A 13,276-nucleotide genomic window follows, 5' to 3' on the forward strand; every position below is an offset into this window, starting at 1 on the left:
AAACAGGGAATTACAGACAGTCCCTGGGTATGTGTCAGTGTCTGTGTATCAGACTGTGTGTCTGTATGTGTCAGACTGTGTGTGTGGTTAGTGTGTGTCTGGGAGGGACGGGATGGTGGGAATGTTTGTGTTGGGGGGAAATGTGTGTGTGTGTCTGTTGGGGAGAGGGTGAGAATGTCAAGGGCTTGGGTGTTATTTGTGGATCAAAGATTGTGAGGAGACTCACTGAAGGTCCTGGGGAGGGGATGTTGTCTTATGGGGGCATCAGGTGGAGGGTGAGGGGTAATGCTGGGGGCAATGGGGAGGGCAGTCATGGGGTGTAAGGGAATGGGATTCACTGGGGGATTGGGAAGTTGTGAGTGGTTCGGGCAGGAGTTAGCAAGTCATGTGTGGGATTAGGGAAGATAAAGGGGGAGCAGGTTTGCTGTGGTATTGGTGTCCAGGCCGAGGGGTTCACGGGAAGACTGGGATTGGAGTCTCCCTGGGCTTGGAGTGGTTTTGTTTTGTGTCAGAAGTACGGAAGGGGTCTTGTTGGGGGAATCTGGGAAGGGGCAGTCTCTCATATTGATCAAGGGGAGGGCAGGACAGGGGACTGGCTGAGGGGAGATGGACAGGAGTCAATGGGGTATTAGGACGGTGAGAGAACATACTGGGGTTGAGGGTGGTGTAGGGACACATTGGGAAATTGAGGGGGCAGTGAGGAATGTGACTGGGATAGGGCGGGGTTTCGGGACAGGGAAGTGGGAGAGTTGTGCAGTTTGACTGCCATGTTTCCAATACTAAATCAATGACACTGGTCTGGATTTTCTGAGGAGTTACAATCACACTTAATCAGATTAACATTCTGCCCCTTTATTTACCTGAAGATCAAGCTGTGCATTTCTTACAGGAGATTCAGATCAGGTCTCCTTCAGGAAACAGAGGGATACCAACCATGTGCAGTTTAGAATGGCATCATGGTCAGCACAGATATGGAGGGCCAAAGGGCCTGTTCCTGTGCTGGACTGGACTGTTCGATATGGTGTTTTCTAAATATAAAGCCAGATTTCAAATCTGTTAAGTCCCTTGTAAGTACAGGAGAATGGGGGGGAAGGTAAATCGTGCTCCCTTTCTCACAGCAGTCAGTTTCTGTGTTCTGTGATATAGGTCCAGTGTCACAGACAGTTACTTTAACAGTGCGTGTGAACAGGTAAATCCCCGAGGTAAATGTAATATTTGGGGAAAGACAAAATGCTACTCATGCTGGTAATCTAAAACAAACACAGAGAAAGCTGGAGAAACTCAGCAGCTCTGGCAGTGTGTGGAGAGAGAAACAGAGTTCATGTTTCAAGTCTGGTATCATTCTTCTTCAACAGAGGAGCGTCAGAATTAGGAGCGGAAGTAGGCAGTGCTGCCCATTTAACAAGGTCATGGCTGATCTTATCCTGGTCTCAACTCCACTTTCCTTACCTGCTTCCCATAGCCCTTTAACCTGCTTTACCTCAGAAACATATCTATTTCTTTCGTCAATCTGTTCGTTGATTCTGCTTCCACTGCACTCTGGGGCAGTGAGTTCCACAGACTCACATATAGTTTCTCCTCATCTCACTCTTTATCTGTGACCTCTTGTTCGAGACTGTCCCACAAGTGGGATTGTCTGTTCAATATCCACTTTATCAACCCCCCTTTAATATTTTATATTCCTCAATCAGATTCCCCCCTCATTCTTCCGAACTCCAGCCAGTACAATCCCAGTTATTCAACTGCTCCCCGTGTTACAGCCCTTTCATCCCTGAAATTAATCTGAACTGGAAAAATTTATCAGTTTAGCTTCCAATTTCTACCCTGCCCTCACCTTCATCTGATCCTTCTCTGACTTCTCCAATACCTTCCTTGACATCTCTGTTACCATTTCCGGGGACAGACTGGCCACCAACATCCACTAAAAACCCACCGACTCCCACAGTTACCTGGTCTATACATCCTCACAGCCTGCTTCCTATAAGGACTCCATCCCATTTCCCCAGTTTTTCTGCTCGCATTACAACTGTCTGAAAATGCCACCTTCCTCAGGGGGGCCTCAGAAACGTCCACCTTCTTCCTCAACCGAGGATTCCGCATTACTATATTCGACAGGGCTATCTCCCACATTTCTGCCCGCCCCCACTACTTTTCGCTCCCACAAAGCAATGGGTTCCCTCAGGTCCTGACTTACCGACTGTAGTGGCAGGATTAAAATGATCTTCAAACCAGCTCATTAAGGGTTAATTGCATGTGACAACGAGGAATTGAAATAAAGTGGAACATATGTGGGAAACAGGCCTAATGTGAAAGCAGCTTGTTTCGACTGAGGAATGAGCAGATGATATGACACCGTCTGTGCGTATTGTCCTGCTTGGCTGTCACACCGAGCCACCTGGATGTTTTTCTGTCCAGTGAAATGTCTGGGAAAGTGCTGAAAGGACCAGGGAATAATGATACGGCACATAATCTTAGATTCAGCACAGGTGTCACATCAGAGAGTTTGCCCTATTCAGGGAACTTCACTTGGACTGGGATTTCAAATGTGCCGGGAACCCCAGGTTCTCCAGACCAGCCGCTGTAAAACGTCGTCCCTGACAGGCAGGAGGGCAGTGAGAGCCGTTGTTAAACTTGTCTAAAATAGTTTAGGCTAACAGATCCACTCGTTAACTTAGATAACACATTAACTTATATGTGTTTCTAATGTATCTAGACTACTGCTTAATGTATATTTACTGTTCTCGAAACAAACATATTTATCTACTGGATTACATATATTTACTGTTTAATAGATATTTACTGTTTAACATATTCATCATCATTTATTACATAAATATAACCACCAATAGGCTTTTTAATTCGAATCACTTAATGATTTTGTAGATCCCATCAAATCCATGATTGAACCGTAAGGTTTTGGCGCTGGGAGCAGGGTTCCGCGTGATGTTCAAAATATTCAAAAACAAGGAACAACCCAAGAAGCCTGCGGCATTCCGTTTCCCGGGATATTGAGGGGTTTGGATCATCTGGAAATTTGCTGGCACAATGGGAGTCTCCGCAAAGATGGGAAAGCCTCTTAAAGGAGGATTTTGCAGTAGATGCTAACCTGCCTGTGGTGGTGAGGGACTGTTTGGTGGAAGCAGGCTTCCCCAGGCAGGAGGAGAACCTCCCTGAATGGGATGGAGATGATTAACTGCTGTGAGATATGAGCATACTGCTCGAATGGAGTGTGAGCAGGAGAATAAACAGTGAAAGGTTGCTTTGGCTCAGTCAGAGCGACAAAATGTGATGTTGATTGAGGTGACTAAAACTGTACAGGATAGAGCTGAGAGTGTGGGACAAAAACTAACTCAAATTATCTGTCGTTTGGCAGCAGTGCAATACAAAAAGGCGAGGAAAGAGCAGTGGCAGGGTGATCAGCGAAAGTCAGTAGATTATTAACGTTAGGCTGGGATCCTGATCATTGGGATGGGGATATATGGTGTTCACTGGACTCAAGATAAGCAGATTGAGGGGGTAGGACAGGATGATGAGCTGGGTACTGAATTAGTAACCCACCCCCTCATAACTAACACAGCAAAACAACAGGGGAATGCTCCTGCACAGTACAGCTCAGTGCACGCTGGAGGAACAGCATGTCGTTTTCCACTTGGGAATGCTACACCCTTCTGGACTCAATGTTGAGTTCAACAATCTTCGGGCTTGAGCATCTTTGCCCCCACCCTGATACACCAGGCCTTGTTATCGCTCAGTCTGCAATTGCAAACAACCCACTATTAGCTCCTAATTGCCCCCATTTACAGCTACTCACTCTCCCAGGCTGACTGTTATCCACTCCTTTGTCTGTCCAACTGTTTTCTCTGTCTTTGGGCTCTCTCTCCACCTATTGTTTACTCCTTACCCTCTGCCCCCACCCGATCTTCTGCATCAAAAAAAATGTTCCCAGCTACCATCAGTTCTGAAGAAGGGTCACTGGACCCGAACGTTAACTCTGATTTCTCTCCACAGGTACTGCCAGACCTGCTGAGTTTTTCCAGCGATTTCTGTTTTTGTGTCCGTTTCCAGCAATATGTTTTTGTTTCCGATTTCAAGCAATTTCTGTTTGTTTCTGATTTCCAGCATCCACAGTTCTTCGTTTTCAATTAACTCATAGAGTATCTTTGAATCCAATATCAAACCAGAATACCACCTCACCAGCTGTCACATCCAAATGACCGTCAGCTGCTATTTCTGCTTCATCCGATGGTTTGCCAGAACCCAACATATTCGCCTCCCCTCCCCTGTCAGCCTTCCACAGGGACCGTTCCCTCTGGGACACTCTCGTCCACTCCTTTTCCACTCCCAACACCTCCTCACACCTCCATTGTGCCTTCCCCTGCAATCACAGAAAGGGTGACATAAGCCTGTTTAAATAAAAACCGAAAGAACTGCGAATGCTGTAAATCAGGAACAAAAACAAAGTTGCTGGAAAAGTAAACAAGCCTGTTTTCTGCTCCCTCCTCACCATCCAGGGCCCCAGGCCCATCTTCCAGGTGAAGCAGTGATTTACCTGCACTTCACTCAATCTTAGTCTACTGTGTTCGCTGCTCACACTAAGATCTCCTGTGCAATGGGGAGACAAAACACAGATTGGGGACTGCTTTGCCGAACACTTACATTCTGTCCGTAAAAAATGATCCTCAGCTTCCAGTTGTCTGCCACTTCAACACACCATCCTGTTCCCACACAAACATTTCTGTCACAGGCCCGCTGCAGTATTCCAGCAACCCTCAGCAGACGCTCAAAGAACAGAATCTCATTTTCCGCTTGGGGACCTGCAGCCTCCAGGACTCAACATCGAGTGCAATGACTTTCGAGCCTGGTTCCATCCTTTCCCCACCCCAGACCCTGTTATGTCATGGGATGCTGTTAGCACAGTTAGCCATTCTCACCTACTCCTCAGCCTATTATCACATTGTATGGGTTGCATTCATTTCAGCTCTCACATTTTCTTATACTCTTCACTCTTATTATCACTTATTCACCTTTTCTTCTGTACAGGCCTGCTATCCATAATCTCCTTGTTGACCTACCCCTTTCACCTCACTCCATCTCTGGGCTCCACCTCCACCTATTCACTCCCCTCTCGCCATCCCTCCGCTAGCCCAACCTCATCTTTAGCAGAAATCCCAGGTTTTCCAAGCTGCTAACAGTTTTGATGAAGAATCACTGGACTTGACACATTAATTCTGCTTTTTGCCCACAGATGCTGCCAAACCTGCTGAATTTCTCCAGCAATTTCTATCGATGTTTTAAATCTCCAGCATCTGCAATTCTCTGTTTTATGTAAGTTTATGAAGTTATTGAATTCAATGTTGAGATCTTGAGGCTGCATAGTGCCTGAGCAGAAAATGAGGCGTTGTTTCTTGAGCATGTTTTTAGTGCCTGCAGGCCCTGCTCAGAAATGCTCCGTTAAGAGCAAGGTGCGTTATTAAAATGGTCACAACTGAGAGGTTGTGGTCATTCCTACAGTCAGGATGGAGGTATTCCTCAAACCAGTCACTCAGTCTGTGTTTGATCTTATCAATGAAAAGGGGACTACAGCACTTTCTTCTATCTCTCCTGGATCATGACTGCACCTTTGAACACCAGACTGTTGTTTCCAAGATTGTCACAGACTTCATCTCCTCTGGAAATCTAATCCCTCGCTCCCCCACAGCTTCCCAAATCATTGTGCCTCAAACCCACACAGCTCCCTTCTACCTCCTCCCCAAAATCCACAAACAGGCCTGCACTGGCAGACCCATCATTGCAGCCTGTTCCTGCCCCATGGAACTTGTCTCTTCCTTCCCTTGACTCTATTTCTCCACCCTTGTTAAATCTCTTCCCACTTACATTCATGATTGGTCTGACACTTTACATGGCTCACATCCTGCTTAGTACCCTGCTCCTGCTCTTCCCCCCCTCCCCCCATACCCTTTGATCCTTCAGTTCTAAGAACTATACTGAAATCCTTCTTGAAAATACTAACTTGTTTTGGCTTCAACCATTTTCTGTGGCAGAGAATTCCACAGGCTCACCACTCAGAGTGAAGTGGAGGTTGGACTGGGGTGGACAAAGTCAGAAATCACATGACACCAGATGAAATCACCTGACGAAGGGGCAGTGCTTCAAAAGCTTGTGATTTCAAATAAACCTGCTGAGCGATAACTTGGCGTTATGTGACTTCTGACCTTGTCCACTCAGAGTGAAGACAGTTCTCCACATCTCAGCACTAAATGGCCTACCCCATATCTTTAGATCCTTTATACATCTTTTTTTCTGTCTACTTTAAGAAGCCCCTTATCTTTTGCACTGGGTGTCTATTCCATCTGTCCTCTGTCTCATCCTCTGCCTCTCAAAAGATATAAATGAATCCATGTTCCATCATCATTCAGTTCTGAAGAAGTGTCACTGGACTCAAAACCTTAACTCTGTTTCTCTCCCCACAGATGCTGCCAGATCTGCTGAGGTTCTCCAGCATTGCCTGAGGGGGTAAGATTTGGGTGCTGTGAGGGGAGGGTACCAGGTGAGTAGAGTGAAGAAGCCAGTTAAGTTGGGTGCTGAAGAGCAAGGTAGTGGGGGCCAGGAAAGTGATGGAGTGTTTGGAGTAGGTTGTGGTGGGCAGGACAGATCGAGTCCAAAAGGAGCAGGGAATGGGGGAGACAGGGGGTGGTGAAGGTGGGAGGTCAGGTCCAGGGCTGGGGCAGTCAGATCACAACAATACAGGATGATGTCATGTCAGGGTCTGGGGGACGTGTAGTTGAGCGTGAGTTAAGTTGAGGGGGATCAGGTTAATAGATACTCAGGAGTTTGACCAGGCCCAAAATTTTCGTGAGTAACTAGTTGCTCAATTATAGTGGAACCCACCAAGTTCTCTGATTTAAATGGATACTTTTGGAGGGATCCAGAGGTAAATGAATTGCTGACCGGAAAATTCAATATCCCAGGCAATTCACTCGGAGTGTTATAATGGGAATTCTGCAGAGTCCTCATGTAAAGCTCCCACCTACACTGGAATAATGCCTGCATGACCAATGGAAAACCTGGGTCTACATTTCAGAAACACTTCCTTGTCTGGCAAACACTTTGGAACATTCTGAGATCCTGAAATGGTAGAAATCCAAGGGTTTCTTTACATTTCTACACAGTGACCAATTCTCCTGACAGTTTGGTCCTGAATAGATTCTCCACCTGAGATCCCAGAGTGAGCTCCTGACGGTGTTTGAGATCTGATTGTATTTTACACTGACCTTACTGACTGTAACCCATGGTTTAATTGTGACTGCAGTGTGACTGTACTGAAACGGAGTCACTGACACTGACCCAGTAAAATCTGCCTGTTTGATCCCCTGCCCATGAACTGAACTGTGTGAACAGCAGCAGATCACGCAGAGCTGGGCTCCTCCTGCAATTCTACAGGATGCAGCTCAGTACTGACACGGACTGTCCAATGAACAGTTTAGCACAACTCTTATTATTGGCTGCAACTAATACATTCCCCTTTTGTGAAATACTGCCCCCCATCCCTCAGCAAACCTGCAATAACTGTATGTGGGACATTTCCTGAACTAGGGAAACTATCAAGCAGTCGAGGGTCTGATTTTATAGAACTGATCAGCACTGTCCCTCTGAACACATCAACCCACACAATTACCATAAACAACAATGATCCCAAATAATATGAGCTGGTAAGACAGAACCCTCTGCCCCACTCCCACTCAGCTCATCGTCAGAAACCAAGACCAACATGTTGTCTCAGCCTCTTGACCTCATCATGTCCTGAAGCCTGAATGTATCAGTGAACTCATTCCACAAACATTGTGCAAATAAAATGTTCCTGCAGTACAATGGAATTATAAATGTGGATATATGGTTAAATACTTGTGGCTTCACGAAATATATTCAGAAATGCATGATAAGAATACAAAATATAGACATACTGGTAACTTCTACGTTCATATGAAATAAAATTTTTCAGCAGAAATGACAAGCTGAATTAAATACCTCCATTTCAAATAAAAGATTTCCAATGAGAAGTGTCCTTCAACATCTATTGTCAGTTCGGGTTAGTTTCATTGAATTGTATGTTAGTTCTGTACTTACCACGATTTATTTCCAGTTCATTGAAACCTGTATGGAACAAGAATATTTAAAATCACATTTTTTTTGACAGTAGCTGTTGGCTATGATTCTACTGTTCCCCTTAGGTCTCATCTCACATAAAAACAGGAACTATTGAAGAAATTCAGCATGTTTGGCATCGTTTGTGTTGAGAGGAACAAAGTTCACCATTCGAGTTTGATATTGCCAATCTATGGAACACACACGTTCTGAAGAAGAGTCATCATGAATTTGACATTCATTTTGTTTTTCTCTCTCTCCACAGATTTTTCCAGACCTGCTGAGTTCCTCCAGCACTTTCTGTTTTTATTTCAGATCTCCAACATTTACTTTTCTTGCAGCACCGGTCGACCATCTTTTATTTCTTCACTTTGTAAAGACTGTTCCTTTTTATCTTCCACTGATTTTTAAGTGTGGACTGAAATGGGAAAAGAATTACTTTAAAAACCAAGGATTGTTGGAGGATTGCTGCATTTTTTTTAAAGCAAGTAACTGGACACTGATTGTAAGCACTGTTTACACAGTTGCTGGTTCAAGCAGCAGTAAAAGATGCAGAACCAGATGCAGCTTGGGGCTTTGAATAAGATACAGAGACATCAATGGATCTTCATCAGCTCAGAAGTTCTCTCCGTTCTCTGCAACAAAACTCATTTTAAGCCTGAAGAGTATTTGTTTATTTTTCCTTCAGCAGTTTCTGTAAGTTACGACTTTAACAAACAAGTCAGGGATCTTTTATAAGTGTGAACTGTACAATCTGGGTCTCCTGCAAACCAGTGAAAGCATCAGGAGAAGGAAGATCAAGAGCAGTGTACAGATCAGCACAAGAGTCAGCAGCTCCCTATGAACATGAACACCCATGTTTTCTTTCTGTGTGTGTGTGTGTGTGTGTGTGTGTGTTTGGAGGGAGAGGAAAGGCATATAAGGCAGTTTACAATGCGATTCGAGATTTACCTATCAGTGTTTTTTATTCATTCATGGGATGAGGGTGTAGCCGGTTTATTGCCCACTGCTAATTGCCCAGAGAGCCGGTAAGAGTCAATACGTTACTGTAGGTCTGACCGGGTAAGGAAAGCAGTTTCCTTTAGGTTTTTCCCCACTGAAAACCCCACTAGGTTTTTCTCACTATGGATTCATGGTCATCATTAGACTCTTAACTCCAGATTTTTTTTTATTGCATTCAAGCTCCACCATCTGCCACCATCCACAATCTGGTGGGATTCAAACCTGGGTCCCCAGAACATCACCTGGGTCTCTGGATTAACAGTGCAGTAATACTGCCACTAGGCCATCATCTCCCCCATGCCAATGGTTCATAACGTTTGACCAGTAGCTACAGTCTATTTACTTGTTATGGTCTGTGCTTTTCATCAATCTTGGTCTAAAAGATCAGTAAACTGGGGAACTTGGCATATTTTTAAACATCTTGAACATTTGCGATGACTCCAGGAATAAAGGGACTTGATTTCCAGTGCACAATCCCAATCATGCGTAACAACTGGTCTCACTTCCATCTCCTTTCCTTTACATCATTGTCCATTTCATCACTGAATCACTTTTGCCTTCCACCCTGTCATGAACCTTTCCTTTCATTCCTTTTGCACTTCCCCCTTCCCCACTGTCCCTTCCCCCAATCTCAGCACTTGCTCAAGACCTGATACGTCTCTTTTTCCCAAAGGTCATTGACCTGAAACATTATCTTGGTTTCTCTCTCCAAACATGCTGCCTGAGCTGTTGAGTATTGCCAGAAACTTCAGATTTTCTTTTTGTTCAAATGCTCTGTTCATCTCAGAATAATTATCCCATTAACATAAAGACTGACATTGATCGGGAACTGGGACTGGAATATTGGGAAGTGTTGACAGTATTTCTATCTCATGATCGGCCCATGATTATTACATTACAACTCTGCCCCAGTGACACATCGGGAGCTGAAAACCCTGATAGCTGAACCTATCCATCAAGCTACTTCCACCTGTTTCGTGCATGTTTGAAAGGGGCTGTTTGTGGTAACATGTCCCTTGGACAGACGTCAGATTCTGATTGTCATGTGGAGACTCTTCCTGCTTTTCATTGGCTAACTGGGGAGGAAGTGAAATCAAGTAGCATTCTGCTCAGTTGTTACCTTGGAACGAGCAACCAATCAGCAAAACCTCTCTAAACTCATTCTCCAAAGAAAAAAAAATCAATGAGGTTTTAAAAAAAGAGAAACCATGCAAAGTAAATAAAATGATACAACATATTAAAGATTACACAGTAATGATGAAATTAATTTGTTGTTTTCACCGATCCAGGACATTACGCTCATTCATTCTGTATTCTGCCCCCTCACTTGAAGCATATTTTTCAAGAAATAGTAAAGAATAATTACATAAAGATAACAAAAATTTTAATTAAGGAAGCACTGTATCAAACTATCTGCATCAGAAAAGGACCACATCTAATCCACTTGATAATCAACAGCTAACAGTGAAAGAGCATTTCATTATATTGAAGAATGATAAACAAAGAAAAGTTGATGGTTCTGCAATACAACATTCCAATATTTGTATCCAATGCACAAATATGTTTCAAAACGCAAAAAGACAGGATTGGACCTACTGAACCACTCAGTCCCAAAGATGAAGGAACAACATCTAACTCACTGCACACCCAGTCGGGACTGCTGTGGGAAGTTGTTTAAATATAACAGGGTGTGAAGTCACAGGCATGTGAAATAGTCTAGGCCATTGATGGAGATTAATCAGGGAAAAGCAAACAGGATTGTAGAACATTGGGCTGAATCTAACTTTTTTTGGTTAACAGTCAGCTTCATCAAGTTTCATGGACGATTTCTCTTCATGATGTCCAGCAGGTTTTCTCACCATATCTTCCCAAACTCACCTCACTAACTACAGACCGTGTCACTATGAGCCTCACATTCAGTTCGAGCCTCATCCTACCACCCACCATTTCTGAAGCAACTCGCCACTGCTGGGATATCCCAGAACTGACCTGATCCCTGGCAGCGGTGCCATCTCTACAAGGCTGTTGTGCAGCCAGACAGATATGTCAGCCTGCAGCTGCCCCGTACAGTTCCTGCCATTTTCCCCAGACGGAGCAGACAGGAGGTAATTATTGCCTCACTTTGTGGACAGGAACCTGAAGGTCTCGCTGGACAGGGTGGTGTAGATACCCTCTTCCCCCAGGACCAGCCGAGATGGTCATGATGCCAGACCCTGCCTGGTCAGAGGGTGGCACACGGGTGAGTACAGTCTCAGTGTCTGGAGGAGTACCCAGCACATCAGCAACATTCTCCACTCCACCACCGTACGATCCACCATCTTCTCTCTACTACCGCACACTCACTCTGTCTCTGCTGCTGCACCCACCTCCCACCAAGGCTCATGCTTTACCACACTCACTACGGACTGGAACATCTTCACTCACTCTCCATCACCTACACCAACACCTGACACCACAAACCCTATTTGTTCTCTGTGCTGCCTACACACTCACTCAGGACACCTTCACACCTACACCAACAGTAAGAGCACTTTTGTCTCCATTAACAACGGCCTCTCTTTCATTCAGGAGGAAAACAGTCCCCAGTAGTCAGTAAGAGTCCGTACGGCTTGGGGGGTACTAGCCGATAGCTGACTCCTCACAGCTAATGAGGGGTAATGCTGCTGACTGACCATATCCTCTGGCTGAAGGCTACCTCCCTTGACTTGACTGTGTTCTGCTGACAACCTGACCATCTCCTTGACTCTGCGTCTCTCCTAAACAGCAGGGTTAAACGGCAGAACTGTGAGCATCGTATATCTGGCTGAGGGACAAGGAGTAAATGTTAATGAAAAAGCAGAAATGCTGCAAACATCCAGATAGGCTGAGAGTGAGTGAGAGCGAAAAGAACAAGTAAACATCCCAGAGATGCAGTTTGGCCCAGTCCATGAGCTTGGTGTGTGCCTCTGAGTGTACAATGTCCTTGCAGCAGCTTTACAATGAAAGCTGCCATTGCACCCCAAGGTGCAGCACTGACATGCAGAGGGCAATGGTTTGCAGATGTGCCATGAGCGTGTTTCAAGGCTGGCACATGTTGGATGCCAAAGTCCATGGACATAGGTTACGTGTGGCCGGTGCCCATGGAGCGTGCCCAGAGAGGTTGGTGTCTGATTTCCAACATTGAGATCCCCTTGGAGTGAGCAGTGAGCTGAAGTCAGCAGGTACATGTTTGGATCTCCATGTTGAGAATTCTCAGTATCCCGTTTGTATGACAGGTTTGGTGAGATAGAAGTATGTATATTAATGAGGTGAGGGATGCAGTTAATAAGGTCTTTCACAAGCAAGAATCCCCTTTAATAGGCAACACGCATTGCTGCCTTGTGAGGATCCCACCTCAATGCCAGGCAGTGACATTGAAATGGGCCTCAATGGACACCTCACACAATTCCATCAACTTCTCACCACAGACCACATCGCTCAGACCCTTATAAAATTTCACCCTCTATATTCAAATTCCTGGATTTCCATGAAGTGAAACTGGAATTTTCTTACTCAGTGTCTGTAAATCAGATTCCTGAAATGGTTCTGAAATAACTTACCTTCCAAAGTGAGGAACTCCTGTAGTTCTGAAAGACAAGAACACAGGAATGTGTTAGTGAGTGAGATTCTGCAGCTACTGCCACATCGGGGACACGCACAGAACACAGATCAGACTTGTCCAGCAGAACCATCAGCTGGGATCAGAACAACATTTTAACATTCTAAATCTCAAATTGAAAATCTGACAGAATTTATAATTGATGTTTTTCATCTTTCACTTGACATTCTCGTGATGATATAATTTCAACAAAACTGTTCAGTTAAATACATCACTTAATGCACATTGGGATGAAACACAGGCAGTGATGGGATTATATTTATGGTACATATTCATGATCTTGAGTTTTTTAGCTGTCCTCTTTATCCATGATTTATTACTTGGACATATTTGGACGTATAAATACTTGGACGTATTTTAATTTTTCTAATTCATGAGGCCTTGCTATTTCAATGGTATCAATCACTGATTGGATCTCCTCTGGTCAATTCTTTGAATCCTCCTCTCCATTCAAACCCACACCCCTCACTCCTCTTCCTCTGTATCCAATCGCCT

General features: G+C 44.7%; 1 protein-coding gene across 1 annotated transcript in view; it reads right to left on the bottom strand.

The window, feature by feature from the left end:
- The window catches only part of LOC109938504, a 133,379-nt gene that overhangs the window by 29,915 nt on the left and 90,188 nt on the right, over positions 1-13,276 (bottom strand). Inside the window, exons 13-15 of the mRNA XM_048616679.1 lie at positions 12,723-12,749; positions 8,125-8,151; positions 4,550-4,602 (exon numbers count right to left, since the gene is read on the bottom strand). Coding sequence (XP_048472636.1) covers positions 4,550-4,602; positions 8,125-8,151; positions 12,723-12,749 — 107 coding nt within the window. The remainder of the gene's footprint in view (positions 1-4,549; positions 4,603-8,124; positions 8,152-12,722; positions 12,750-13,276) is intronic.

The sequence above is a fragment of the Rhincodon typus genome, chromosome 35 (genome assembly GCF_021869965.1).
Source record: "Rhincodon typus isolate 14 chromosome 35, sRhiTyp1.1, whole genome shotgun sequence".
Classification (NCBI taxonomy): Eukaryota; Metazoa; Chordata; class Chondrichthyes; order Orectolobiformes; family Rhincodontidae; genus Rhincodon; species Rhincodon typus.